Source organism: Salvelinus fontinalis, chromosome 3, assembly GCF_029448725.1.
Source record: "Salvelinus fontinalis isolate EN_2023a chromosome 3, ASM2944872v1, whole genome shotgun sequence".
In the NCBI taxonomy this organism is placed as follows: Eukaryota; Metazoa; Chordata; class Actinopteri; order Salmoniformes; family Salmonidae; genus Salvelinus; species Salvelinus fontinalis.
This window is the reverse complement of record NC_074667.1, coordinates 75,279,414-75,305,257: the sequence shown is the minus strand read 5'-3', so window position 1 is coordinate 75,305,257 and position 25,844 is coordinate 75,279,414. Positions and strand designations below refer to the sequence as shown.

General features: G+C 44.2%; 1 protein-coding gene across 2 annotated transcripts in view; it reads right to left on the bottom strand.

The window, feature by feature from the left end:
- Positions 1–25,844, bottom strand: part of arhgef3 (Rho guanine nucleotide exchange factor (GEF) 3) — a 104,660-nt gene that overhangs the window by 55,823 nt on the left and 22,993 nt on the right. The window contains exons 2-3 of one of the 2 annotated variants that reach the window (XM_055918027.1): positions 17,737–17,803; positions 1,040–1,099 (exon numbers count right to left, since the gene is read on the bottom strand). In XM_055918027.1, coding sequence (XP_055774002.1) covers positions 1,040–1,099; positions 17,737–17,803 — 127 coding nt within the window. Of the gene's footprint in view, positions 1–1,039; positions 1,100–6,055; positions 6,365–17,736; positions 17,804–25,844 lie in introns of those variants that run through there. The other variant, XM_055918029.1, reaches the window with a different exon arrangement.

Below are 25,844 nucleotides of genomic sequence, written 5' to 3'. Positions count from 1 at the left end.
GCATTCAAACACATCAGTTCCACCTCACATCTGACCTCATTCATCTGTCTTCGCCAGTTCTGGACCTGTCAATCAACTGACACCCCACCCAGATACACTCACAGCTTCCATTATCACCCAGATCTGCTGCCTCTACACTTTAAAGAGGAGCTAAGTAGAAACACACGTTGAAGCAGATTCCACATGGTTGGTTTTGTGTTTGGACACGCTCAATGTATTCTGTGGAAACAGCCAACACAAGTTCAAGGCATATACTGTACTGTAACTTATCACTGATACCGTGAAGCATTTTTTCCTGACACCACCCAAAACTATTTTGTTCTTTGACTGAGCTACACACTGTCTGGAGGGTCAAGGTTTCTTCAGTCTTGTCTTTGAAAGTACAGCTCTGGAGCAATTGACGTTGTTGTTGTGGTTGTATGCTGTTAGCTAAGAATTTGGACTTGGCTGCCAATTAATGTCCATGTCAAAACAGCCAAAGCGCCAATAGCATTGTACCGTACTTCAGCATTTTAGCATTGGCCCAACCAAGGAGAACAAAATGTTGACCGTCGGTTTTTATAAATACCCAGCTATTACTTCTGTATTCCCTAAAGGGTCTAGGTAGCACGGACCTTAGGAGATAGAAATAGGCCTGGAAATGGCCTGACCTTTAGGGAAGCAGAGAGTCTCGTAATGACCAGAGAGAAAAGCAAGTTGTTGTCTGCATCACACAGATCATAGAGAAAAAGAGAGAGAGAGAAAGAGAGAGAGAGAGGGAGAGAGAGAAAGAGAGGGGGGGTTGGGGGAGAGACAGAGAGTTCTCCCTCCTGAACAGTGTTGTTCAATCACCCATTATCACCAATTTAGAATATCACTTATCGGTAAGGGGAGGAGAGACGGGAGCTGGGCAGCTACCGTACAAAGGAAAGAACTGAGGGACCATAAGTCAAAGATGGTGGTTAAGATGGTCCTAACAAGTTCATGTCAGAGAGATAGCGATAGAGTGGAAAGGAGGGGCGAAGACAAAGCCAGTGTTCTGAGATGAATCTGTACTCACGTTGATGTCCAGGCTGCACAGGCTGAGAGAGTCCACATCCCTCATCTGTTTCCTCTTCTTCTGTAAACACACAATAACAACACAAAGGGTGAGTTTTAGGGAGAACATTGAAGTTAAGTAACATGAGAGCAACTGAATGAAAGTAATTTACTACCTCCCACGGTTGCTAAGCTGCAGGTTGACCTGTGAAAACCAAAAGAGGTTTCTAACCTTTAGGGTCTTTCATGATTGATAAAGGTTAAATGAAGGTGTGGAGGCTATGAGGCCAGTGAGAAGAAGAGGTACAGCCTCTTTCTATATGGAGGCTATGAGGCCAGAGAGAAGAAGAGGTACAGCCTCTTTCTATGTGGAGGCTATGAGGCCAGTGAGAAGAAGAGGTACAGCCTCTTTCTATATGGAGGCTATGAGGCCAGAGAGAAGAAGAGGTACAGCCTCTTTCTATGTGGAGGCTATGAGGCCAGTGAGAAGAAGAGGTACAGCCTCTTTCTATATGGAGGCTATGAGGCCAGTGAGAAGAAGAGGTACAGCCTCTTTCTATATGGAGGCTATGAGGCCAGTGAGAAGAAGAGGTACAGCCTCTTCCTATATGGAGGCTATGAGGCCAGTGAGAAGAAGAGGTACAGCCTCTTCCTATATGGAGGCTATGAGGCCAGAGAGAAGAAGAGGTACAGCCTCTTTCTATATGGAGGCTATGAGGCCAGAGAGAAGAAGAGGTACAGCCTCTTTCTATATGGAGGCTATGAGGCCAGTGAGAAGAAGAGGTACAGCCTCTTTCTATATTTTTCATACTCCGATTCAGAGTTTCGATAGGAATGAAACATGCATGTGCCTAAGGCTAACAGAAATCCAGCATACAGTAAGCCAATCACTGGTGCACTTAATAGTTGGCTCTACCCCAAGCATTTTAGTAGATAAACTAGGCTACTATATTTACAGGCCTAGCAGCAGTTAGTCTAAATGGATTCCATCCGCTGTTTCCTTCTACTTGGCATTGTATTCTTCACAGGCTGTAGTGTGTTATTATTGTTGCCCTATAACAGTTTCATTTCCATGACAACAAGTGTTCTCCAGCTTGGCTACCAGGGCTTCTCTGAGGTCAGGGAGAGCAGTTGAACAATGTATGTAATGGAACACAGGAAGCACAGAGAGAAAGATTAATTATGTATGTGAACTCAGTACAACACGGTACACACTCAGGTTGTACAACTGATGTATATTTGGCCTGAAACAACGGAGTTTGTCTGCACAAAAATGTCTCCACAAAGCTTGTGTATTGTCTCCACAACGTCTCCACAGACGCACACACATTGTCTGGAGCTGAGCTGAACACACTAATGACACATCCTTCCTACTTTAAACAGAACATTACAACACAGTCCAACGGATCTTCTCCAGCTGAACAATGGGGAACATGGAGCACAACGCAGACAGGTGTGTTGTTTGGAGCGTGTTACATACTGTATGGAAGCCTTATGCAAATAGTCTTGGTAGCACAGACGTATCTGACCACTTTACAGTGGGCTCCAAAAGTATTGGGACCGTGATCATTTTGTTGTTGTTTTGGCTCTGTCATCCAGCACTTTGGATTTGAAATGATACAATGACTATGAGGTTAGTTCAGTCAAAAATTACGGCACTTTTTGTACGTAGTCCCCCATTTTAGGGGACCAAAAGTATTGGGACAATTTCATGTGTATTAAAGTAGTCAAAATGTAGCATTTGGTCCCATGTTCCTAGCGCGCAATGATTACATCAGGCTTGTGACTCTACAAACTTGTTGGATGCATTTGCTGTTTGTTTTGGTTGTGTTTCCGATTATTTTGTGCCCAATAGAAATTGATTTAATTTTGGAGTCACTTTTATTGTAAAAAACAATAGAATATGTTTCTAAACACCTCTACATTAATGTGGATGCTACCATGGTTACGGATAGTCCTGAATGGATCGTGAATAATGATGAGTGAGAATGTATGTTACACATGATGAAAAACCTTTTCTTAACAGGAAATGACTGGCGCCCTTAGTTCTACCGTAGTTTCTGGAGGAAACGTCTTCCGGGAAACTGACTACTCTAGGTCATCATTATTTGAAATCTTATTAAGCATTCAGAGAAACACAACTGGTTCGACTGAAAGGAATCCAGTCATAGTTCATGGAACTGAAAGATTCACTTCCAATTAATAGTGAAACTTTACAGAGAGCTTTATCTTACAATTAACATTTCTTCATTAACATTTGAGTGACAGATCATTATTGAAGATATTGGTATGTATACAGTTAGTTTACAGAGACATTCTGACATGGATAGTATGATGAAGCCTGGAGTCAACAACTCAGCAGCAACACCCCTTGTCACCATTTCCATCACCACCCCCTTCCCTTCTCCATCACCACCCCCTGCCCTTCTCCATCACCACCCCTGCCCTTCTCCATCACCACCCCCTTCCCTTCTCCATCACCACCCCCTGCCCTTCTCCATCACCACCCCCTGCCCTTCTCCATCACCACCCCCTTCCCTTCTCCATCACCACCCCCTTCCCTTCTCCATCACCACCCCCTGCCCTTCTCCATCACCACCCCCTTCCCTTCTCCATCACCACCCCCTGCCCTTCTCCATCACCACCCCCTGCCCTTCTCCATCACCACCCCCTTCCCTTCTCCATCACCACCCCCTGCCCTTCTCCATCACCACCCCCTTCCCTTCTCCATCACCACCCCCTGCCCTTCTCCATCACCACCCCCTTCCCTTCTCCATCACCACCCCCTGCCCTTCTCCATCACCACCCCCTTCCCTTCTCCATCACCACCCCTGCCCTTCTCCATCACCACCCCCTTCCCTTCTCCATCACCACCCCCTTCCCTTCTCCATCACAACCCCCTGCCCTTCTCCATCACCAACCCCTTCCCTTCCCTTCTCCATCACCACCCCCTGCCCTTCTCCATCACCAACCCCTTCCCTTCTCCATCACCACCCCCTGCCCTTCTCCATCACCACCCCCTTCCCTTCTCCATCACCACCCCCTGCCCTTCTCCATCACCACCCCCTTCCCTTCTCCATCACCACCCCCTGCCCTTCTCCATCACCACCCCCTGCCCTTCTCCATCACCACCCCCTGCCCTTCTCCATCACCAACCCCTTCCCTTCTCCATCACTACCCCCTGCCCTTCTCCATCACCACCCCCTTCCCTTCTCCATCACCACCCCCTGCCCTTCTCCATCACCACCCCACTTCCCTTCTCCATCACCAACCCCTGCCCTTCTCCATCACCAACCCCTTCCCTTCTCCATCACCACCCCTTCCCTTCTCTATCACCAACCCCTTCCCTTCTCCATCACCACCCCCTGCCCTTCTCCATCACCACCCCCTTCCCTTCTCCATCACCACCCCCTTCCCTTCTCCATCACCACCCCCTTCCCTTCTCCATCACCACCCCCTTCCCTTCTCCATCACCACCCCCTTCCCTTCTCCATCACCACCCGCTTCCCTTCTCCATCACCACCCCCTTCCCTTCTCCATCACCACCCCCTTCCCTTCTCCATCACCACCCCCTTCCCTTCTCCATCACCACCCGCTTCCCTTCTCTATCACCACTCCCTTCCCTTGTCCATCACCACCCCCTTCCCTTGTCCATCACCACCCCCTTCCCTTCTCTATCACCAACCCCCTGCCCTTCTCCATCACCACCCGCTTCCCTTCTCTATCACCACCCCCTTCCCTTGTCCATCACCACCCCCTTCCCTTGTCCATCACCACCCCCTTCCCTTGTCCATCACCACCCCCTTCCCTTGTCCATCACCACCCCCTTCCCTTGTCCATCACCACCCCCTTCCCTTGTCCATCACCACCCCCTTCCCTTCTCCATCACCACCCCCTTCCCTTCTCCATCATCACCCCCTTCCCTTCTCCATCACCCCTTCCCTTTTCCAGTGCAACTTCCCAAGCCCTATAACCCCCAGCCTCCATCTTGTAGACCAAAACCAGGTAAAAATGTTAAAAAATTATTCCCGTAGAAAGAATCATACATAAAGAACGTGTTAGCTTAGTGTCAAAACGTTTCACTAGTTTATATTCACTCAGCCTAGTTCACATTAAGGCACGTCTTTGCTCTAGAGGCACAGCAGGTGGAGCCGGTCCAGGGAACATGTAACACTTTGTGTAAAGAGTGACAGGTGACGAGTCTTCCACCCCCCCCCCCCCCCCCCCCCCACACACACACACACGCACACGCACACACCTTATCATACAGATCATTGAGTGCATGGGGACACAACAGATGGTGACTAGCTCTCTGTTTGACTATACAGTGAAACTACCTCTGTTTCCTCCAGACCAGAGGATGTTGTGAAGACCTGTTCATCTCACTAATATGTGACAGGTCTGTCCTAAAAGGTAGTACGTAGTGTGTGATTGGACAATGCACATTTTGTTTTGCATAACCTACTAATAGAACATTACAGATGATGTTCAACATTGAATAAAGAATATTACACATTATTAGACAATCATTATTTTGGCAGTTTATGCATTCCCTTAGCTAAGCAGGATCAAGTACTACTGACATTGCCTGATTATTGGCTTCCAACAGGTTATGCAATTCAACTATCGCTTAACTTGTAATGCAGGCTGAAACAGAAAAATATAAAAGACATGGTAATTTCAGGGCTGGTAGGACTCTCTCACTATAACTTTCCTCCAGAGCAGGGTTGGTAGGACTCTCACTATAACTCTCCTCCAGAGCAGGGTTGGTAGGACTCTCACTATAACTCTCCTCCAGAGCAGGGTTGGTAGGACTCTCACTATAACTCTCCTCCAGAGCAGGGTTGGTAGGACTCTCTCACTATAACTATCCTCCAGAGCAGGGTTGGTAGAACTCTCTCACTATAACTCTCCTCCAGAGCAGGGTTGGTAGGACTCTCTCACTATAACTATCCTCCAGAGCAGCGCTGGTAGGACTCTCATTATAACTATCCTCCAGAGCAGGGTTGGTACCTATAAGACCTCTCCTCTTACTCACCTTCTGATGCACAAACAGACAACACCCCATCATGAGGGACCCCTGAGCCGGTTTGCTCCCCAGAGTCACGTTAACGGTTTCCTTTCCCACCGAGGGCCACTGCTAGCCCAGATCCAGCCCGTTCTTCAGATAGCCCAGGTCACACAGACTCAGATCTAGTCTGCTCCTCTGCTAGCCCAGGAAACAAGGGTCTCACATCCAGCTTGCTCTTCACACACAGGGTCCACAGAGGTGTGTATGTGCCTGTGTCTGTTTGAGTGTGTGATAGAGAGAGAGCCCCATGCGTGAGCGACAGCCAGACGAGGCCGAGACGCGCTGCTTCACAACAGGATGTAGCGAGAGGAGTAACTGAGCTGATGCTATATCGGGCCTGACGAGTCACAAAGGCCGACAGATCACACAGACCACACACCGCCCTCCTGCCCTGCTACTTCTCGGCCTGGCAGACAATGCAGTCTCTGGCCACAGATAAAGAGAGCAATATTAGGGGTGCATTGCTATTGCACTCTCTTCATGACCATTAGGTTCTGTGGCCCACTTCTCACACCCATTACTGAGGTCAATAAAGAACTGGCAGTACTACATGCCTTAAAAGCTTTATTTCCAATGAAAAAAATCCATGCTGTTGGAAATGTGTGACAGTGTGAAATACTGTGTTAACCATCACATACTGTGTTAACCAATGTTTACCATCACATTCAATGTGATCATCTTACTCCATATCAAATCCAATGTATTTCCCCTATGGGAATCAATAAATGTTTTATTCAATCACTCGTCATTCCAGCCCTGGTGACACAGATAACCTGATAACAACATTGCCCATATTTGGGAAAGAAACAACTGTGCAGTGGATGGTAAAGTATTTAGTTAACTGCCTACAATACAGTAGGTGTATGACAGGATGTTGTTCACCTAACAGAGTGGTGCTTGTGAGAACAGGAAGCTAACAGGAAACTAACAGGAATCTAAGACGCTACAGTGAGTCACATCTTCCTGGAAGCATTTCCTGTATTTCCTGAATGCGAGGTGGGGGGAGGGGGGGGGGGGGGGCTTAACAGATAGCTAAGACTGAAGTCCTCAAGACAACAGTGGTTGGGACTATACCTTTAACCTTAATAAAGAAAGTATGTCCGCAAAACATGCTCCTGTGTAACTGTGTATTACTTAAGTACGTGTGGATTACATAAACCATCTTGAGACAAGATAAAACAAGGACATGTACAGCTGATTTATAGCCTACAGTTTGTAGCAGTAAAGAGTGACTTCCTCAAAATACCTGCTTGCTGCAGCCAGATACATTAAGGGTGACACTGCGCATCAAGTTCAGTAGTAATCATCTGACAATAACTCATGTTATAAAATACATGTCTGAAATATGCCCCTGAAGGTGCAATTTCATCCACTTTGAAGTGTTTTACGAACTGCAGTACAAGTTCTATTTAAATAACCTCAACTGTAATTAGCATTAATGATGTCGCCGCATTGACCTACTGTTACTTTATGCTTCAATCCAAAATGTTTTATTTAATTCATTTGCTTTATGTTTCATAAGTTGAAAACGTTCTTGTGTTGATCGATATTCTGCATTCATTAGAATTAGATTTATATATATATTTTAAATGCTTCAATCCCATTCCTGTCTGAAAACCTCAATCAAGGTGTTTGCTGATCAATATGAGATTTTGTAGATTTTTGAGCTAATGCTATAGCCGACAAAGTGTATAGGCTAGACCATTAGATAACCTCACTGGAAACGACATGTTATCATGTTGTCCTAGTCTTATGGTCCGAGATTACAAGAATACTTTCGAGATTTGCCGCAAGTTACTCTAAAGGTTAGGAGAAGGACAAACAACAGGTCCACACAGTTCAACTGTAGTGAATACACACACACACACACACACACACACACACACACACACACACACACACACACACACACACACACACACACACACACACACACACACACACACACACACACACACAGCTAGTAGTTATCCAGTTACAGGGTGCAAAGGATTTCAGAAAGTGCCAGGTAGAGTCTGACTCTTGACTAGTGGCTGCCAACTCCAGACTGAACACGTCGCCCAGGTGGAATTCCACATGGGGAAAGAAATCCTCAGAGAAAAATAGATCACTGCACCAAGTTAACTCCGGTTGAAACGTTGCAATGATGTACAGTACCAGTCAAAAGTTTGGACACACCTACTCATTCAGGGTTTTTTCTTAATTTGTGCTATTTTCTGCGTTGTAGAATAATAGTGAAGAAATCAAAACTTTGAAATAACATATATGGAATCATGTAGTAACAAAACAAGTGTTAAACAAATCAAAATATATTTTATATTTGAGAGTCTTCAAAGTAGCCACCCTTTGTCTTGATGACAGCTTTGCACACTCTTGGCACTTGTTGACTGCTTTTCCTTCACTCTACGGTCCAACTCATCCCAAACCATCTCAATTGGGTTGAGCTTGGGTGATTGTGGAGGCCAGGTCTTCTGATCCAACACTCCATTACTCTCCTTCTTGGGCAAATAGCCCTTACACAGCCTGGAGGTGTGTTTTGGGTCATTGTCCTGTTGAAAAACAAATGACAGTCTCAACTGTATCGCTGCAGAATGCTGTGGTAGCCATGCTGGATAAGTGTGCCTTGAATTCTAAGTAAATCACAGACAGTGTCACCAGCAAAGCACCCCCACACCATCACACCTCCTCCTCCATGTTTCACGGTGGGAACCACACATGCGGAGATCATACGTTCACCTACTCTGTGTCTCACAAAGACATGGTGGTTGCTACCAAAAATCACTAATTTGGACTCATCAAACCAAAGTATAGATTTCCACCGGTCTAATGTCCATTGCTCGTGTTTCTTGGCCCAACCAAGTTTCTTCTTATTATTGGTGTCCTTTAGTAGTGGTTTCTTTGCAGCAATTTGACCATGAAGGCCTGATTCACGCAGTCTCCTCTGAACAGTTGATGTTGAGATGTGTCTGTTACTTGAACTTTGTGAAGCATTTATTTGGGCTGCAATTTCTGAGGCTGGTAACTCTAATAAACTTATCCTCTGCAGCAGAGGTAACTCTGGGTCCTTCAGCATTTCACTACACTCGCAATAACATCTGCTAACCATGTGTATGTGACCAATAACATTTGATTTGGGTCTTTCTTTCTTGTGGCAGTCCTCATGAGAGCCAGTTTCATCATAGCGCTTGATAGTTTTTGCGACTGCACTTTAACCTGTTGAGGATGGGGGCGCTGTTGAGACTATTTATGCTAATTGGGTAATTTTTGAAACGGCTTCCCACAAAATCCTTGATCGTACAATATGCATATTATTATTATTATTGGATAGAAAACAGTCTATAGTTTCTATAGGAGTTGAAATTAAGAAAGTCTTTTCCCATATGGTCTATCGGTAAGGATTTCTGGTCTTTTAACTGACTTCAGAACAGTGGCCAACATTTCTGAAATCTGAATCCATGTCAGGGAAATTGCTGTAGAATGGGCTCTGTTCCACTTAGAGACAAAATTTCAACTCCTATAGAAACTATAGACTGTTTTCTATCCAATAATAATAATAATATGCATATTGTACGGTCAAGGATTTTGTGGGAAGCCGTTTCAAAAATTACCCAATTAGCATAAATAGTCTAAACAGCGCCCCCATCCCCAACAGGTTAAGAAACTTTCAAAGTTCTTGATATTTTCCAGAATGACTGACCTTCATGTCTTCAAGTAATGATGGACTGTAATTTCTCTTTGTTTATTTGAGCTGTTCTTGCCATAATATGGACTTGGTCTTTTACCGAATAGAGCTATCTTCTGTATACCACCCCTACCTTGTCACAACACAACTGATTGGCTCAAACGCATTAAGAAGGAAAGAAATTCCACAAATTAACTTTTAACCAGGCACACCTGTTAATTGAAATGCATTCCAGGTGACTACCTCATGAAGCTGGTTGAGAGAATGCCAAGCGTGTGCAAAGCTGTCATCAAGGAAAAGGATGGCTACTTTGAAGAATCTCAAATGTAAAATATATTTAGATTTGTTAAAAAATGTTGGTTACTACATGATTCCATATGTGGTATTTCATAGTTTAGATATCCTCACTATTATTCTACAATGTAGAAATGAGTAAAAATAAGGAAAAGCCCTTGAATGAGTAAACTTTTGACTGTTTATGGTAGCATTCATGTAACGGGTTTCGTCCTCTTCGTCTGACGAGGACGGAGAGGACGATGATAATGACGAGGATGAAGAGGACGATGATAATGATCATAATGATAATTTCATAAATCAAAACGAACACTGAACGAAAAAAACAAAAGTACAAACAACCCGAAACAGTCCCGAATGGTGAAAACACTACCACAGGATACAACCACCCACAAAACACAAAGGAAAACAGGCTACCTAAATATGGCTCCCAATCAGAGACAACGACTGACACCTGCCTCTGATTGGGAACCATACTAGGCCAAACACAGAAATAGACAACCTAGACATACAACATAGAATGCCCACCCACATCACACCCTGACCAACCAAAACATATAAACATACAAAGCAATCTATGGTCAGGGCGTGACAATTCAATAGTCTTTATTACACTCATAGGAACAGGGCAAACCAATGTGTCAGACGAACAAAGTTCCGATAACACTAAAATGAGAGGAAAAATTTAACAAATTGTACAAACTCAGCAATTTATGCGGAAATGGTGCAACCTTTAGCCAGAACAGGTTTCTTTAGAACTCCGGGTCAGTTTAAATGGTGGAGGAGAGAGTTGGTGAGTACAGCAGTGAACATAAATGGCACCCTATTCTCTAGTGCACTATGTAGGGAATAAGGGGTGCCATTTGGGACCGCAGTCGTAGCCTCTAAACCTGATCTCCAGGTTGAAGGAACAGAACGTTCATAGCCTGGAGATAAATACATATGATTAATAAACCTTGAAACTTGATACAGTCATGTGTTGGGACAAAGAAGATGAAGCAACACTTCATAATGATTTATTCTAACTCATTGTATTATGAATAATCACGAATAGTCATTTGTATTTAGTGTATGAACTACGCACTACTAATACATTTGGATGGAAATGTGTTATGTGGCTAACAAATCGGAAAACAAGTCAGAGTGAGTTGATGAGTGGAAAACGGCATCATCTTCCCTCCAACTCTCCCTGCTATGAAATAACAGACAGACAGAACGAGGGAGGTAGGAGACAGGGAGGTAGGGAGGACTACTCCCATGTGCTGTGCTGTTCTGTACCAGGAGCCAGGAAAGACTGAAATAAAACATACCCTGTCAGCCAGTCTCTATGGAGGTACATAGTCAACCACTTACACAGCTGTCTTCATCCCACCCTGTGTCTTCAAGTGAGGATACTTACTGTATACCATGATGATGTACCTCCTTCAGATCACGAGACATTGTAGGGGCTAATGGTACTGTGAGAGTGAACAGGAAATGTAATTAGCAAAAAATACACAAATGGGGGCTATACGCCGAAATAAGTTGGTTTTTAAAGAAAAAAAAACAATGTCAATTAACTGTCCCTCAAAGCCTCCCCCTCCCCCACAAATGTTCACCGTCAAAGTGAAAGATTTTACTAGCTTAAAATTGCTAATATAGTTTTTTTTCGATCGCTTAGGTGCAATTTACACAAGTATGTGTTACATTTTCCAACGCTTAGTACAAAGCTCCAAACAGATCATCAAAAAGGCAGTTGTTTCAAAACTCAAAGCACATTTTCTATTGACTAAGTACAACACACACAATCATCCATTCCCTTTTTCACCACTAACTGCTTTTCACATTGTAATCCTCACATTATTTGGTTAGGATTTTCTTCTTTTTTGTTAAATACATTTGACTATTACTTAATAAGACTGCTCTTAATTTATAATCACATAACCATTTGGTAAACCTCTGGATTTTAAACTGGTTTTGTCTACTACAGATTTTGAGAACTACATAATGAAAATGTATGTTTGTAAATGATAAACATATAAAGTATGATATGATACTGTATGTATGAACTACTAGGACTATTATGATTTGTTTTTGTATCTGATATTGACGAGATCGGAATGGAATGCATCCGCTATACAGTAAACATGTATCAAACATGAAGTTGCTCTGGTCTTTCTGATGGGGGGGGGGGGGGGGGGGTCACACTGCTTCACTAGAGTTGCATTGGCCAATACAGTACTGTAATAGCATAATATGTGCCATTTACGTAGCAGGTGTTTTTGTCCAAAGTGGCAACAGTGAGTCCACATACAGTATTTTTGTATATTACCTCAGTGAGAATAGAACCCACCACTCTGGGGTTGCTAGTTCCATGCTTTTAATAACTTAGCCACACAGGACAACTACAATACATAATTACAATACAATACTGTAAATTACAATACATGATGAAAATACAGGCGGAAGGTACAGGATCGCCATCCCCATGAGCGTACCACTCTCCTTCAGGCCATGGATGAGGCATGCAATGACATCAATCCAGACCAAAGTCAGGCTTGGATTCTCCGTGCCAAAAGGTTTTTCACTAAGGGGACATGAAAAATGAGGACATTTACTGCCATGTTGATGAGACCCAATGGCCAGATTCTCAAGCCAGACTCGATGCTAACTAGCGTCTGCTGAACGTTCTGTTTCTGTCATTCATTTCATTCCTTTCTTTTGATTACAATACACCAACCTTATGTTGTATATATATCTAAACAATACATTTATTTGTTGCATCAATAATTGGAAAGATGTCTTCAATGATCACACCTTTGATCACAAATGGGATAGACATAAACATTTTTGATGGGTCAATTTTGATGAGTTGTGCAAGTGTATTGCCTGATTTGAAAACAATACAATGTTCTGTAATTTGCAGTATTTTAGCATACATTGAAAGGGCAATGTTGAAACATGTACGTTGCATGTTTTGCTATTGGATGAACTGGTTGCCTCGACAACGTCATTGAGAAGATATCATTATGTTGTGTTTTGGTGATCACTGTTCTCATGGTATTTCACAGTACATGTATATTTTGGTGTTGTGTGGTGAAAGATGTCTCCAAACAAAATGAATGCACAATAAAATATACATGTTACAAGTGTTACCAGTTTGGACTTTTGTACTAAGAGTTTTGAAAATTCACCACATACCACAAAAACAGTATACTATGTGGATGGCCAGCCTGTTCTCATAGACTCAAACGTAACATAGTAAACGTAAATCCGAGACACTCGAAACATGTAAATCAAAGTAAGTAGTGGATAATTATTACAAAGGAGGTTTTGAGAGTCTGTAGTGAGAGTCACTGGCATCATGAAGAACCAGACCAGACCAGACAGAGAAGCTCATTCCTCCACTATGATTCAGCTTATTTAAACAGCTATATAGCTAACTACTGCTGACAGAAGGAAAGCAGCTGTTCCTGTTACAGTGTTTTAGATAGGATACCTTATCGTAATCTCTCGTCAGGACTTTTGCTCGAGATAGATACAGCATCGCTCAGAGTAGTGGCTAATGCTTTTGTATTCAATTCACCCTCAACTTGGCTGTGACCCCGCAGCCAGCCTCGAGCGAGGAAAAACACAACCACAAATTGGTCAGCTTGGTGTGTGTGTGTGTGTGTGTTTTCTCATGTGTGTGCTGAAGACAAAAGGTTTTGATGGGGAGATGTTGACGTTGTGCTGCCCGTTAGGAGCTGACGGAAACAACCTCTGCAGCAGGTCCAGGTTCATGCACGCACACACACACACACACACACACACACACACACACACACACACACACACAGACACAGACACAGACACACACACACACACACACACACACACACACACACACACACACACACACACACACACACGTCCAGACATAGGGGTGGCCTCCCCTGTTGAAATTACACAATGACAAGCAAAAGGGAAACCAAGCCCTTTTCAGTTCAGTTGATAAAGTGTTTTGTTGTTGGTTCCAAAAAAATATTGTCAGTGAATAGTAATGCCAAAGAACTATATGCTAGCTAGCATAAGGCGAGGGTAAATGCCTTCTGATCAATCATTTGGAATGTGCTCCATATGCCCATGTGCTAACTACACTGAGATAAAAATATAAACCCAACATGTTAAGTGTTGGTCCCATGTATCATGAGCTGAAATGGAAATTCCCAGAAATGTTCCATACGCACAAAAAAAGCTTATTTCTCTCAAATTTTTGCCACAAATTTGTTTACATCCCTGTTGGTGAGCATTTCTCCTTTGCTAAGATAATCCATCCACCTCGACAGTGGTGGCATATCAAGAAGCTGATTAATCAACATGATAATTACACAGGTGCACCTTGTGCTGGGGACAATAAAATGCCACTCTTGTGCAGTTTTGTCACACAACACAATGCCACAGACGTCTGAAGTTTTGAGGGAGCGTGCAATTGTCATGCTGACTGCAGGAATATCCACCAGAGCTGAGAATTTTATGTTAATTTCTCTACCATAAGCCGCCTACAATGTCATTTTAGAGGATTTAGCAGTATGCCCAATACCCGCACAATCACAGACCACGTGTAACCACGCCAGCCCAGGACCTCCACATCTGGCATCTTCACCTGCGGGATCATCGGAGACCAGCCACCCGGACAGCTGATGAAACTGTGGGTTTGCACAACTGAAGAATTTCTGCACAAACTGTCAGAACCCGTCTCAGGGATGCCCATCTGCGTGCTCATCGTTCACACCAGGGTCTTGACCTGACTGCAGTTTGGTGTCGTAACCAACTTCAATGGGTTACTGCTCACCTTTGATGACCACTGACACGCTGGAGAAGTGTACTCTTCATGGATGAATCCCGGTTTCAACTGTACCTGGCAGATGGCAGAGAGCGTTTATGGCGTTGTGTGGGCGAGTGGTTTGCTGATGTCAACGTTGAGAACAGTGTCCCCCATGGTGGCGGTGGTGTTATGGTATGGGCAGGCATAAGCTACGGACAACGAACAGAATTGCATTTTATCAATGGCAATTTGAATGCACAGAGATACCGTGATGAGATCCTGAGGCCCATTGCCGTGCCATTCATCTGCCGCCATCACCTCATGTTTCAGCATGATAATGTAAGGCCCCATGTTGCAAGGATCTGTACACATTTCCTGGAAGCTGTAAATGTCCCAGTTCTTCCATGGCCTACATACTCACCAGACATGTCACCAATTGAGCATGTTTGAGATGCTCTGGATTGATGTGTACAACAGCTTATTCCAGTTCCTACTAATAAACAGCAACTTCACACAGCCATTGAAGAGGAGTGGGACAACATTCCACATGCCACAATCAACAGCCTGATCAACTCTATGCGAAGGAGATGAGGCAAAAGGAGGTCACACCAGATACTGACTGGTTTTCTGATCCACGCCCCTACCTTTTTTTTATGGTATCTGTGACCAACAGATGCATATCTGTATTCCCAGTCATGTGAAATCCATGTTAGAAATAGCAACTCTCGGCCACTGTTGACCATGTAAATTGACTGATTTCCTTATATGAACTGTGACTCAGTAAAATCTTTTAAATTGTTGCATGTTGCATTCATATTTTTGTTAAATGTAACTAGCTAGATGTTTCCTATATTAATACCTTTAATTCTTTAGAAACAAACAGCACATTTCGACAGAAGAAAAAGCCAGAAGCAGTTGTTTTGGAACATTCTCCAGAGTGCAGACGATAGATTGGTTGCTGTAAATGGTCTGGCTGTGTGTGTCTAAAGCATTGTATTTGGGCAAACTCCTTTTTTGGAAACCTGTTCCGTGTTCTGCCTCCTCCGCAACACACGCTCCCATTCCCAGACAAACCAACCTTCTATCCTTACAAGACACTGTGCTTTCCAGGCACAATCACCGACAATAAGGTTTCAATCTGATACCATCAAGCATCCACTCACTGCCAATGTAAACCAGTCACTGTTGTGACAGTTTTAATCACACAAACACAAATAAAAACGTCATGCAATCAAAAGTAACCGCGAGGAATTACAGCTAAAGCAGTGTGCCGGTCTGTGCTTGGAAGCCATTCCAAAGGACCCCAGAATGTTATAGGTCCACTTGACACCAGCAAGGGTTGTTCTTTTCATGTTACATGAATGATATATTAAGAAACACGTAAGAAGTCAGTAATTACTGAAGAAAATACGTAATAACGTGTGTTTGATATCTATATCTGGAGTTGCCTTGGCTCCAGCTGAAATATCTGGAATATATACAACTTGAAGTGCACCACAACATTCAGACGCTTCAGACCCAAATAAAGGCATTTGCCAAAACGTGTTGGTTTTACAATAAAATACTGTATTTCAAACAAACTTTCATCTTCAACAAAATTCTGATGCAGCAGAGTAGACTGACAGTGTTGTGATCTAACCTAAGACAGGAAGTCAGGCCAGGGCTCTGTTTTCCTCTCCAGCAACTGAATCAGTCCAGGATTCCAGTGCTCATCTCTGGGTGTGAGATGCCAGCGATGTGCCAGCCCCTGGCCTTGTTTGTGTTGGCTGTTCCAACCACCAGACTCACTGTCTGCTCGCCCAACCGACCCTGTCTCTATCACAGCGTTAGCGTCAGAGCAATGTGCAGGAGGGGGAACTGAGCTGAGGCCAAAAGTCATGGACAGGATGGGCAGCACAGAACAGGATCTGTTTACATTGATTGACAGGAGTCCTCCAGCTACTAGGACCTCAAATAGACAGGCTCTCTGACCTGAGCTAACTGATCTACAGCCACAGCGTGAACATGGTAAAGCTGAAGTCACATCCAAAGAGGCTAAGATTTTAACATTCTAAATATATTCCAAATATATAAGGGTTTGAATATATTCCAACTAGAAGGCTCTGGTCCTGTCTACCATATCTTACCATGCAATAACTGCTATGATATCAGGACATTGTGTTCTGAAACTTTACGTTCATTTTTTCACACGTCTTTGTTTTCTCCCTGCCTCAAGGTACCTGTAGATACCTGTAGCTGCAACAAATTCAAGACACTCAAAAACCAAACAGCTAGTTGTTCATTCCTCTGCCATCCAGTGGCAGGTTTGCTATGAAATACAATCAGCCATCAAACTCATCAAACATGAATCAAATCCAGTATGTTCAAGCAAACTGGATTGTTAAGTGAGACCATAGTGAAAGTAAAATGTGTAACACGCTCTCTGGCTGTGTCCAAAACAACACCCTATTCCCCACATAGGGCACTACTTTTGCAGAGAGCCCCTATGGGCAGGCACAGCTAGTCTTTCAGCCTAGCTCCAGACAAACATAGAGGGGAGAGACAAACAGGACATCCTGGGTAAAGATCTGCATGTGAAAATGCCATTTTCCTTAATTGAAAATAAACAAACAAAAATGTGGTTTTCATTTCCTGAGGAGGGACCAGAGATCCATTGTAATCAGAATGATCGTAATCAATACAGAGGAGTATGAATATGGCAGTGTTAACACACGCACACACACACACACACACACACACACACACACACACACACACACACACACACACACACACACACACACACACACACACACACACACACACACACACACACACACACAGACCAAACACACAGCCCTATTCGGATGCTGACTGACAATAGACATAACATTGTAAACCACTTACCCCTCTGAACATCCAGCTGTCAGGTGAGGGAAGCAGAGAGAAGCAGCTCTTTTTTTGCAGCGTCGGCCTGATGGAAGAGGGGAGAGGAGGAGATGGAGAGGAGGAGAGGAGGGGATGGGAGGGGAGGAGGAGAGGGAGAGAGAGAGAGGAAGAGAGGAGAGGAGAGGAGGAGAAGGAGAGGAGGAGAGGGGATGAAGAGAGGAGAGGAGAAGAGGAGATAAAGAGAGGAGAGGAGAGGAGAGGAGAGGAGAGGAGAGGAGAGGAGAGGAGAGGAGGAGGAGGAGAGCAGGAGATGAAGAGAGGAGAGGCGAGGAGAGGAGAGGAGGAGGAGGAGAGCAGGAGATAAAGAGAGGAGAGGAGGAGGAGAGGAGGAGGAGAGGAGAAGATGAAGAGAGGAGAGGTGAGGAGAGGAGGAGAGGGGGAGATGAAGAGAGGAGAGGAGAGGAGGAGAGGAGGAGAGGGAGAGGACAACAAAGACAAGCAGTGTAAATGTCAGTCCATTAAACCACATATAGGTTAAAAAAAAGACACTAAAGAAGCTCTGGCCCAGCTAGCCTCTAATCACATCCAGTCAGGCACTCAGAGACCAGACAGATGACATCACCCAACAGTTAATATTAATGGGGATGAACCTGGTAGTGGTGGTGTGACCCTTTGAACTTCCAGAAGCAGCTGATGGACCCTAAACACACACAAGCACACACGCAAGCATGCACACACATACACAGGCACGCACGCAAGCATGCACACACATACACAGGCACGCACGCAAGCATGAATACACACACATGCACACACACACTCACTCACACACTCACACACACACTCACGCATGCACAGACACAAACTCACAGACAGACAGTGACTGACACCCAGATCCATAAACACAAACACTCTAAAGCCTTTATGGCCTTAATGGCTAATGGAGGGGGAGAAGTGGTGTTGTCCGGAGAGTTTGAAGATGGGCAACGGTTCACTGGTGATTCAGGACACTTCAAAGCCTGACGATGGTGGTGGTCAGAGCCATGTATCTACATGGATCTGGTGATGGTGTGTTTAAAGTGCACTAAAGAGTTCAAAGCTGCAAAGCCATGTTTGAGTCACAGGCGGTAGGAATGACTGAGAGACAGCGTGGTTTAGTGCTACAGGGTTACAGCAGGCCTTGATGTCTGGGAAGGAAGTTTAAAGTAGGCTATGTGGATAGCCAGCCTGGTCTCATAGACTAGACGTAACATAGTGGACACTCAATCATGGACACTCTTACTGGCAGTTGTGGCTGCTTTGTGCGATGTATTGTTGTCTCTACCTTCTTGCCCTTTGTGTTGTTGTAAATGAGAACTTGTTCTCAACTGGCCTATCTGGTTAAATAAAGGTGAAATAAAAATAAATAACTAAAGGTTGTCTGTGCCCAATAATGTTTGTACCATGTTTTGTGCTGCTACCATGTTGTGGTGCTGCCATGTTCTGTTGCTACCATGCTGTGTTGTCATGTGTTGCTGCCTTGCTATGTTGTTGTAGGTCTCTCTTTATGTAGTGTTGTGTTGTTTCTCTCTTGTTGTGTTGGGTGTTTTGTCCTATATTATAAAATTAAATAATAATTTAGCAAATCAAATCAAATTTTAGATTTTAGATTTTTTTGTAGACCTTACAGTGAAATGCTTCCTTACAAGACCCTAACCAACAATGCAGTTAAGAAAAATATGAATAAGAAATAAAAGTAACAAGTAATAAAAGAGCAACAGTAAAATAACAATAGCCAGACTATATAGAGGGGGTACCGGTACAGAGTCAATGTGCGGGGGGGGGGGGGGGGGGGGGGGGGGGGCACCGGTTAGTCGAGGTAATTGAGGTAATATGTACATGTAGGTAGAGTTAGTAAAGTGACTATAAATGGATGATAACAACAGAGAGTAGCAGCGGTGCAAAAGGGGGGGGGGGGGGGCAATAAAAATAGTCTGTTAACCATTTGATTAGATGTTCAGGAGTCTTATGGCTTGGGGGTAGAAGCTGTTTAGAAGCCTCTTGGACCTAGACTTGGCGCTCCGGTACAGTTTTAGGGCCTTCCTCTGACACCGCCTGGTATAGAGGTCCTGGATGGCAGGAAGCTGTGCCACAGTGATGTACTGGGCCGTATGCACTACCCTCTGTAATGCCTTGCAGTCGGAGGCTGAGCAGTTGCCATACCAGGCAGTGATGCAACCAGTCAGGATGCTCTCGATGGTGCAGCTGTAAAACCTTATGAGGATCTGAGGACCCATACCAAATGTTTTCAGTCTCCTGAGGGGGAATAGGTTTTGTCGTGCCCTCTTCACGACTGTCTTGGTGTGTTTGGACCATGTTAGTTTGTTGGTGATATAGACGCCAAGGAACTTGAAGCTCTCAACCTGGTCCACTACAGCCCCGTCAATGAAAATGGGGGTGTGCTCAATCCTCTTTTTCTGGTAATCCACAATCATCCCATTTGTATTTGTCACGTTGAGGGAGAGGTTGTTGTCTTGGAATCTCACGGACAGGTCTCTGACCTCCTCCCCATAGGCTGTCTCGTCGTTGTCGGTGATCAGGCCTACCACTGTTGTGCCATCGGCAAACTTAATGATGGTGTTGGAGGCGTGCCTGGACGTGCACTCATGAGTGAACAGGGAGTACAGGAGGGGACTGAGCACGCACCCCTGAGGGGCCCCTGTGTTGAGGATCAGCGTTGCGAATGTGTTGCTACCTACCATTACCCCCTGGGGGCGGCCCGTCAGGAAGTCCGGGATCCAGTTGCAGAAGGAGGTGTTTAGTCCCAAGGTCCTTAGCTTAGTGATGAGCTTTGAGGGCACTATGCTATTGAACGCTGAGCTGTAGTCAATGAATAGCATTCTCACATAGGTGTTCCTTTTGTCCAGGTGGGAAAGGGCAGTGTGGAGTGCAATAGAGATTGCATCATCTGTGTATCTGTTAGGGCGGTATGCATATTGGAGTGGGTTTATGGGATAATGATGTTGATATGAGCCATGACCAGCCTTTCAAAGCACTTCATGGCTCCAGAAGTGAGTGCTACGGGTCGGTAGTCATTTAGGCAGGTTACCTTAGTGTTCTTGGGCACAGGGACTATGGTGGTCTGCTTAAAACATGTTAATATTACAGACTCGGACAGGGATTGGTTGAAAATGTCAGTGAAGACACTTGCCAGTTGGTCAGCGCATGCTCGCAGTACACATCCTGGTAATCCGTCTGGCCCTGCGGCCTTGTGAAGGATGATCTGTTTAAAGGTCTTACTCACATGGCCTGCGGAGAGCGTGATCACACAGTCTTCCTGAACAGCTGGTGCTCTCATGCATGTTTCAGTGTTATTTTCCTCGAAGCGAGGATAGAAGTAGTTTAGCTCATCTGGTAGGCTCGTGTCACTGGGCAGTTCTCGGCTGTGCTTCCCTTTGTAGTCTGTAATGGTTTGCAAGCCCTGCCACATCCAACGAGCGTCAGAGCCAGTGTAGTACGATTCGATCTTAGTCCTGTATTGATGCTTGCCTGTTTGATGGTTCATCAGAGGGAATAGTGCGATTTCTTATAAACTTCCGGGTTAGAGTCCCGCTCCTTGAAAGCGGCAGCTCTAGCCTTTAGCTCAGTGCGGATGTTGCCTGTAATCTATGGCTTCTGGTATGTACGTACGGTCACTGTGGGGACGACATCATCGATGCACTTATTGATGAAGCCAATGACTGATGTGGTGTACTCCTCAATGCCATCAGAGGAATCCTGGAACATATTCCAGTCTGTGCTAGCAAAACAGTCCTGTAGCTTAGCATCTGCTTCATCTGACCACTTTTTTATTGATCGAGTCACTGGTGCTTCCTGCTTTCATTTTTGCTTGTAAGCAGGAATCAGGAGGATAGAATTATGGTCAGATTTACCAAATGGAGGGCGAGGGAGAGCTTTGTATGTGTCTCTGTGTGTGAAGTCAAGGTGGTCCTGAGTTTGTTTCCCTCTGGTTGAACGTTTAACATGCTGATAGAAATTAGGTAAGACCGATTTAAGTTTCCCTGCATTAAAATCCCGGGCCACTAGGAGCGCCGCCTCTGGGTGAGCATTTTCCTGTTTGCCTATGGCGGAATACAGCTCAGTTAGTGCGGTCTTAGTGCCAGCATCAGTCTGTGGAGGTATGTAGACAGCTATGAAAAATACAGATGAACACTCTCTAGGTAGATAGTGTGGTCCACAGCTTTTTATGAGATACTCTACCTCAGGCGAGCAAAACCTCGAGACTTCCTTAGATATCGTGCACCAGCTGTTATTTACAAAAATATGTTGTCCCCCGCCCCTTGTCTTACCAGACGCCGCTGGTCTGTCCTGCCGGTGCAGCGTATAACCAGCCAGCTGTATGTTGATAATGTCGTCGTTCAGCCACGACTCTGTGAACATTTTTTAATGTCCCGTTGGTAGTTTAATCTTCCACGTAAGTCATCGATTTTATTTTCCAAAGACAGCACGTTTGCTAGCAGAATGGAATGCAGTGGGGGTTTATTTGATCGCCTACGAATTCTCAAAAGGCCCCATTTTCTTCGCCTTCTCTTCACGCAAATGACGGGGATCTGGGCTCCCAGCAGTACGTCATTCACGTCGGGTTCGTCGGACTCCTTAAAGGAAAAAAAAGTATTCTGCCTGTTCGTGGTAAGCAATCGCAGTTCTGATGTCCAGAAGATATTTTCGGTCATAAGAGACGGTAGTAGTAACATTATGTACAAAAATAAGTTAAAAAACAAGTTACAAACAACGCAAAGAAACAAACAAAACAACATAATTGGATAGGAACATGTAAAACGTCAGTCTTCTTCTCCAGCGCCAGCAGGAGGCCTTTTGATAGGCCGTAATTGTAAATAAGAATTTGTTCTTAACTGACTTGCCTAGTTAAATAAAGGTTAAATATACACTACCGTTCAAACGTTTGGGGTCACTTAGAAATGTCCTTGTTTTTGAAAGAAAATCATTTTTTTGTCCATTAAAATAACATCAAATTGATCAGAAATACAGTGTAGACATTGTTAATGTTGTAAATGACTATTGTAGCTGGAAACGGCTGATTTTGTATGGAATATTTACATAGGAGTACAGAGGCCCATTATCAGCAACCATCACTCCTGTGTTCCAATGGCACGTTGTGTTATCAGTTAAAAGGCTAAGTGATCATTAGAAAACCATTTTGCAATTATGTTAGCACTGCTGAAATCTGTTGTTCTGATTAAAGAAGCAATAAAACTGGCCTTCTTTAGACTAGTTGAGTATCTGAAGCATCAGCATTTGTGGGTTTAATTACAGGCTCAAAATGGCTAGAAACAAAGTACTTTCATCTGAAACTTGTCAGTCTATTCTTGTTCTGAGAAATTAAGGCTATTCCATGCGAGAAATTGACAAGAAACTGAAGATCTCGTACGCTGTGTACTACTCCCTTCACAGAACAGCACAAACTGGCTCTTACCAGATAAGAAAGAGGAGTGGGAAGCCCCGGTGCACAACTGAGCAAGAGGACAAGTACATTAGAGTGTCTAGTTTGAGAAACAGACGCCTCACAAGTCCTCAACTTGCAGCTTCATTAAATAGTACCCGCAAAACACCAGTCTCAACGTCAACAGTGAAGAGGCAACTCCTGGATACTGGCCTTCTAGGTAGAGTTGCAAAGAAAAAGCCATATCTCAGACTGGCCAATAAAATGAAAATATTAAGATGGGCAAAAGAACACAGACACTGGACAGAGGAACTCTACCTATAAAGCCAGCCTCCCAGAGTCGCCTCTTCACTGTTGACGTTGTGACTGGTGTTTTGCGGGTACTATTAGCTAGCTAAAAATGTTCAAATTTCATATAATTTTGTACGTTTTGCAAATTGATAATTTATAATACGAATTGTAATTCTTTCTGTTACAGTCTCTCTTTTCTGAACATGAAAACCAAGACACAAACCCCTGTGGAGAGATGTTCCCACAGCCTAAACTAAACATGACCAGATGTGTTCCACCCCACATGAAAAAATACTACAGTTTACTATAGAATACTACAGTACTTACTATAGAATTTTGTAGTAAACTGTAGTACACTGTATAATACTATACTACACACTTTAGTATACCTCGATCATGTGTAGTAGTTACTACAGAATTTTTAAATACACTGTAGAATACTATAGTAAATATATCATACAAAATGGGTGATGGACATCTACAAATTAATACATACCATACGAAGCATGACGTGTCATACTAAATGGAGTGTGAAGGATTTACGTACAGAATAATACAAAATGCTCTGAGACCAGGTTGGGATGTCCTAAAGAGCTGACTTAATTCAAACCTCTAGTAGTTTCTCGTGACATAAATGTTCACTGGCCAGCGCACATGAGATTTGGTTCTGAGTGCAGAGATAAGTCCATACGTGGCCAGTCAGTAGATCTCAATTTCGGATCAGAAAGGGTTGAATCAATGGTAGAAAGTCTGTCAGTCTGTCAGTCTGTCAGTAGCCACTGTGTTACTAGCACACTAACAACTGTGGGTCTTGGATCTTCTGAAAGGTCAGAGTTAGATAAATGTCTTCAGGCCTGAGTCTGTCAACAAGCTGAGGACACATCAGTAGAGAAGACTGTCCTCCGTCTGTGAACACCAAGCATGCTCCACATACTGTACCAACATCTTTCTCTCAAAATGTTTCCCTCCGCCTGTAGGCCTGAACTGCAGCTATTTACAGTCACTGTCACGCCCTGATCTTAGAGATCCTTATTATTCTCTATGTTTGATTAGGTCAGGGTGTGACTCGGGTGGGAAAATCTATGTTTTCTATTTCGTTTTTTTCGTTTTTCTTTTTCTTTTTTTCTTTTTTTCTTTCGCTAGTAATTACTATCTTGTCTCATCGCTACAACTCCCGTACGGGCTCGGGAGAGACGAAGGTCGAAAGTCATGCGTCCTCCGAAGCACAACCCAACCAAGCCGCACTGCTTCTTAACACAGCGCGCCTCCAACCCGGAAGCGAGCCGCACCAATGTGTCGGAGGAAACACCGTGCACCCGCCCCCCTTGGTTAGCGCGCACTGCGCCCGACCCGCCACAGGAGTCGCTGGAGCGCGATGAGACAAGGATATCCCTACCGGCCAAACCCTCCCTAACCCGGACGAAGCTTGGCCAATTGTGTGTCGCCCCACGGACCCCCCGGTCGCGGCCGGCTGCGACAGAGCCTGGGCGCGAACCCAGAGACTCTGGTGGCACAGCTAGCGCTGTGATGCAGTGCCCTAGACCACTGTGCCACCCGGGAGGCCTATGTTTTCTATTTCTTTGTGTTTTTGGCTGAGTATGGTTCCCAATCAGAGGCAGCTGTCTATCGTTGTCTCTGATTGGGGATCATATATAAGTCATTTTCCTTTTGGGTTTTGTGGGATCTTGTTTTCTGTTTCGTGTCTGTACCTGACAGAACTGTGCGCTTTCGTTTTCACTTTGGTTATTTTGTTTGAGTGTTTATAAAAAAAAAAAAATCATGAACACTTTCCACGCTGCACTTTGGTCCACTCCTTTCGACGAGAGCCGTAACAGTCAACCTGCCATCCTCCTCAATAAACTAATCTGAGAACCAGGCTCAACCATTCATTACTGCACACCTTAGAGAAATATAGGTTAGGAAACTCAGGAAGAACATGAACCCACACAGTAATAATCTTCCACTCAGTATCGCTGATTAGATGTGTGCTTTGTTTTCCTAAGGTTAACTTAATAATAAATATAAAATCTAAATGTGATGTCAGTGCATATTAATGTGATCTAAATGTAACAGTATATTATCCAAAATTATTTTCTAACTCCCTGGATGAAGGATTGGTGCTGGGAGATTCTTTGCACGGTTTTCATGATGCCTCTGTTTCTCATCACACAGAGCAGTACATCAAATCAAATCACATTTTATTGGTCACATACACATGGTTAGCAGATGTTATTGCGAGTGTAGCGAAATGCTTGTTAGAAATAAAACAGAAAAATAAATACTGCAAAGTTTCCTAAGGACTAGAAGCGAGGACTCTCTAAGGACTCTGATGGCGCCATCTTTAAGGGCGCTGACTCCCTGTGTAGGTACAGCTGAGAATGGTCGATGCAACTTT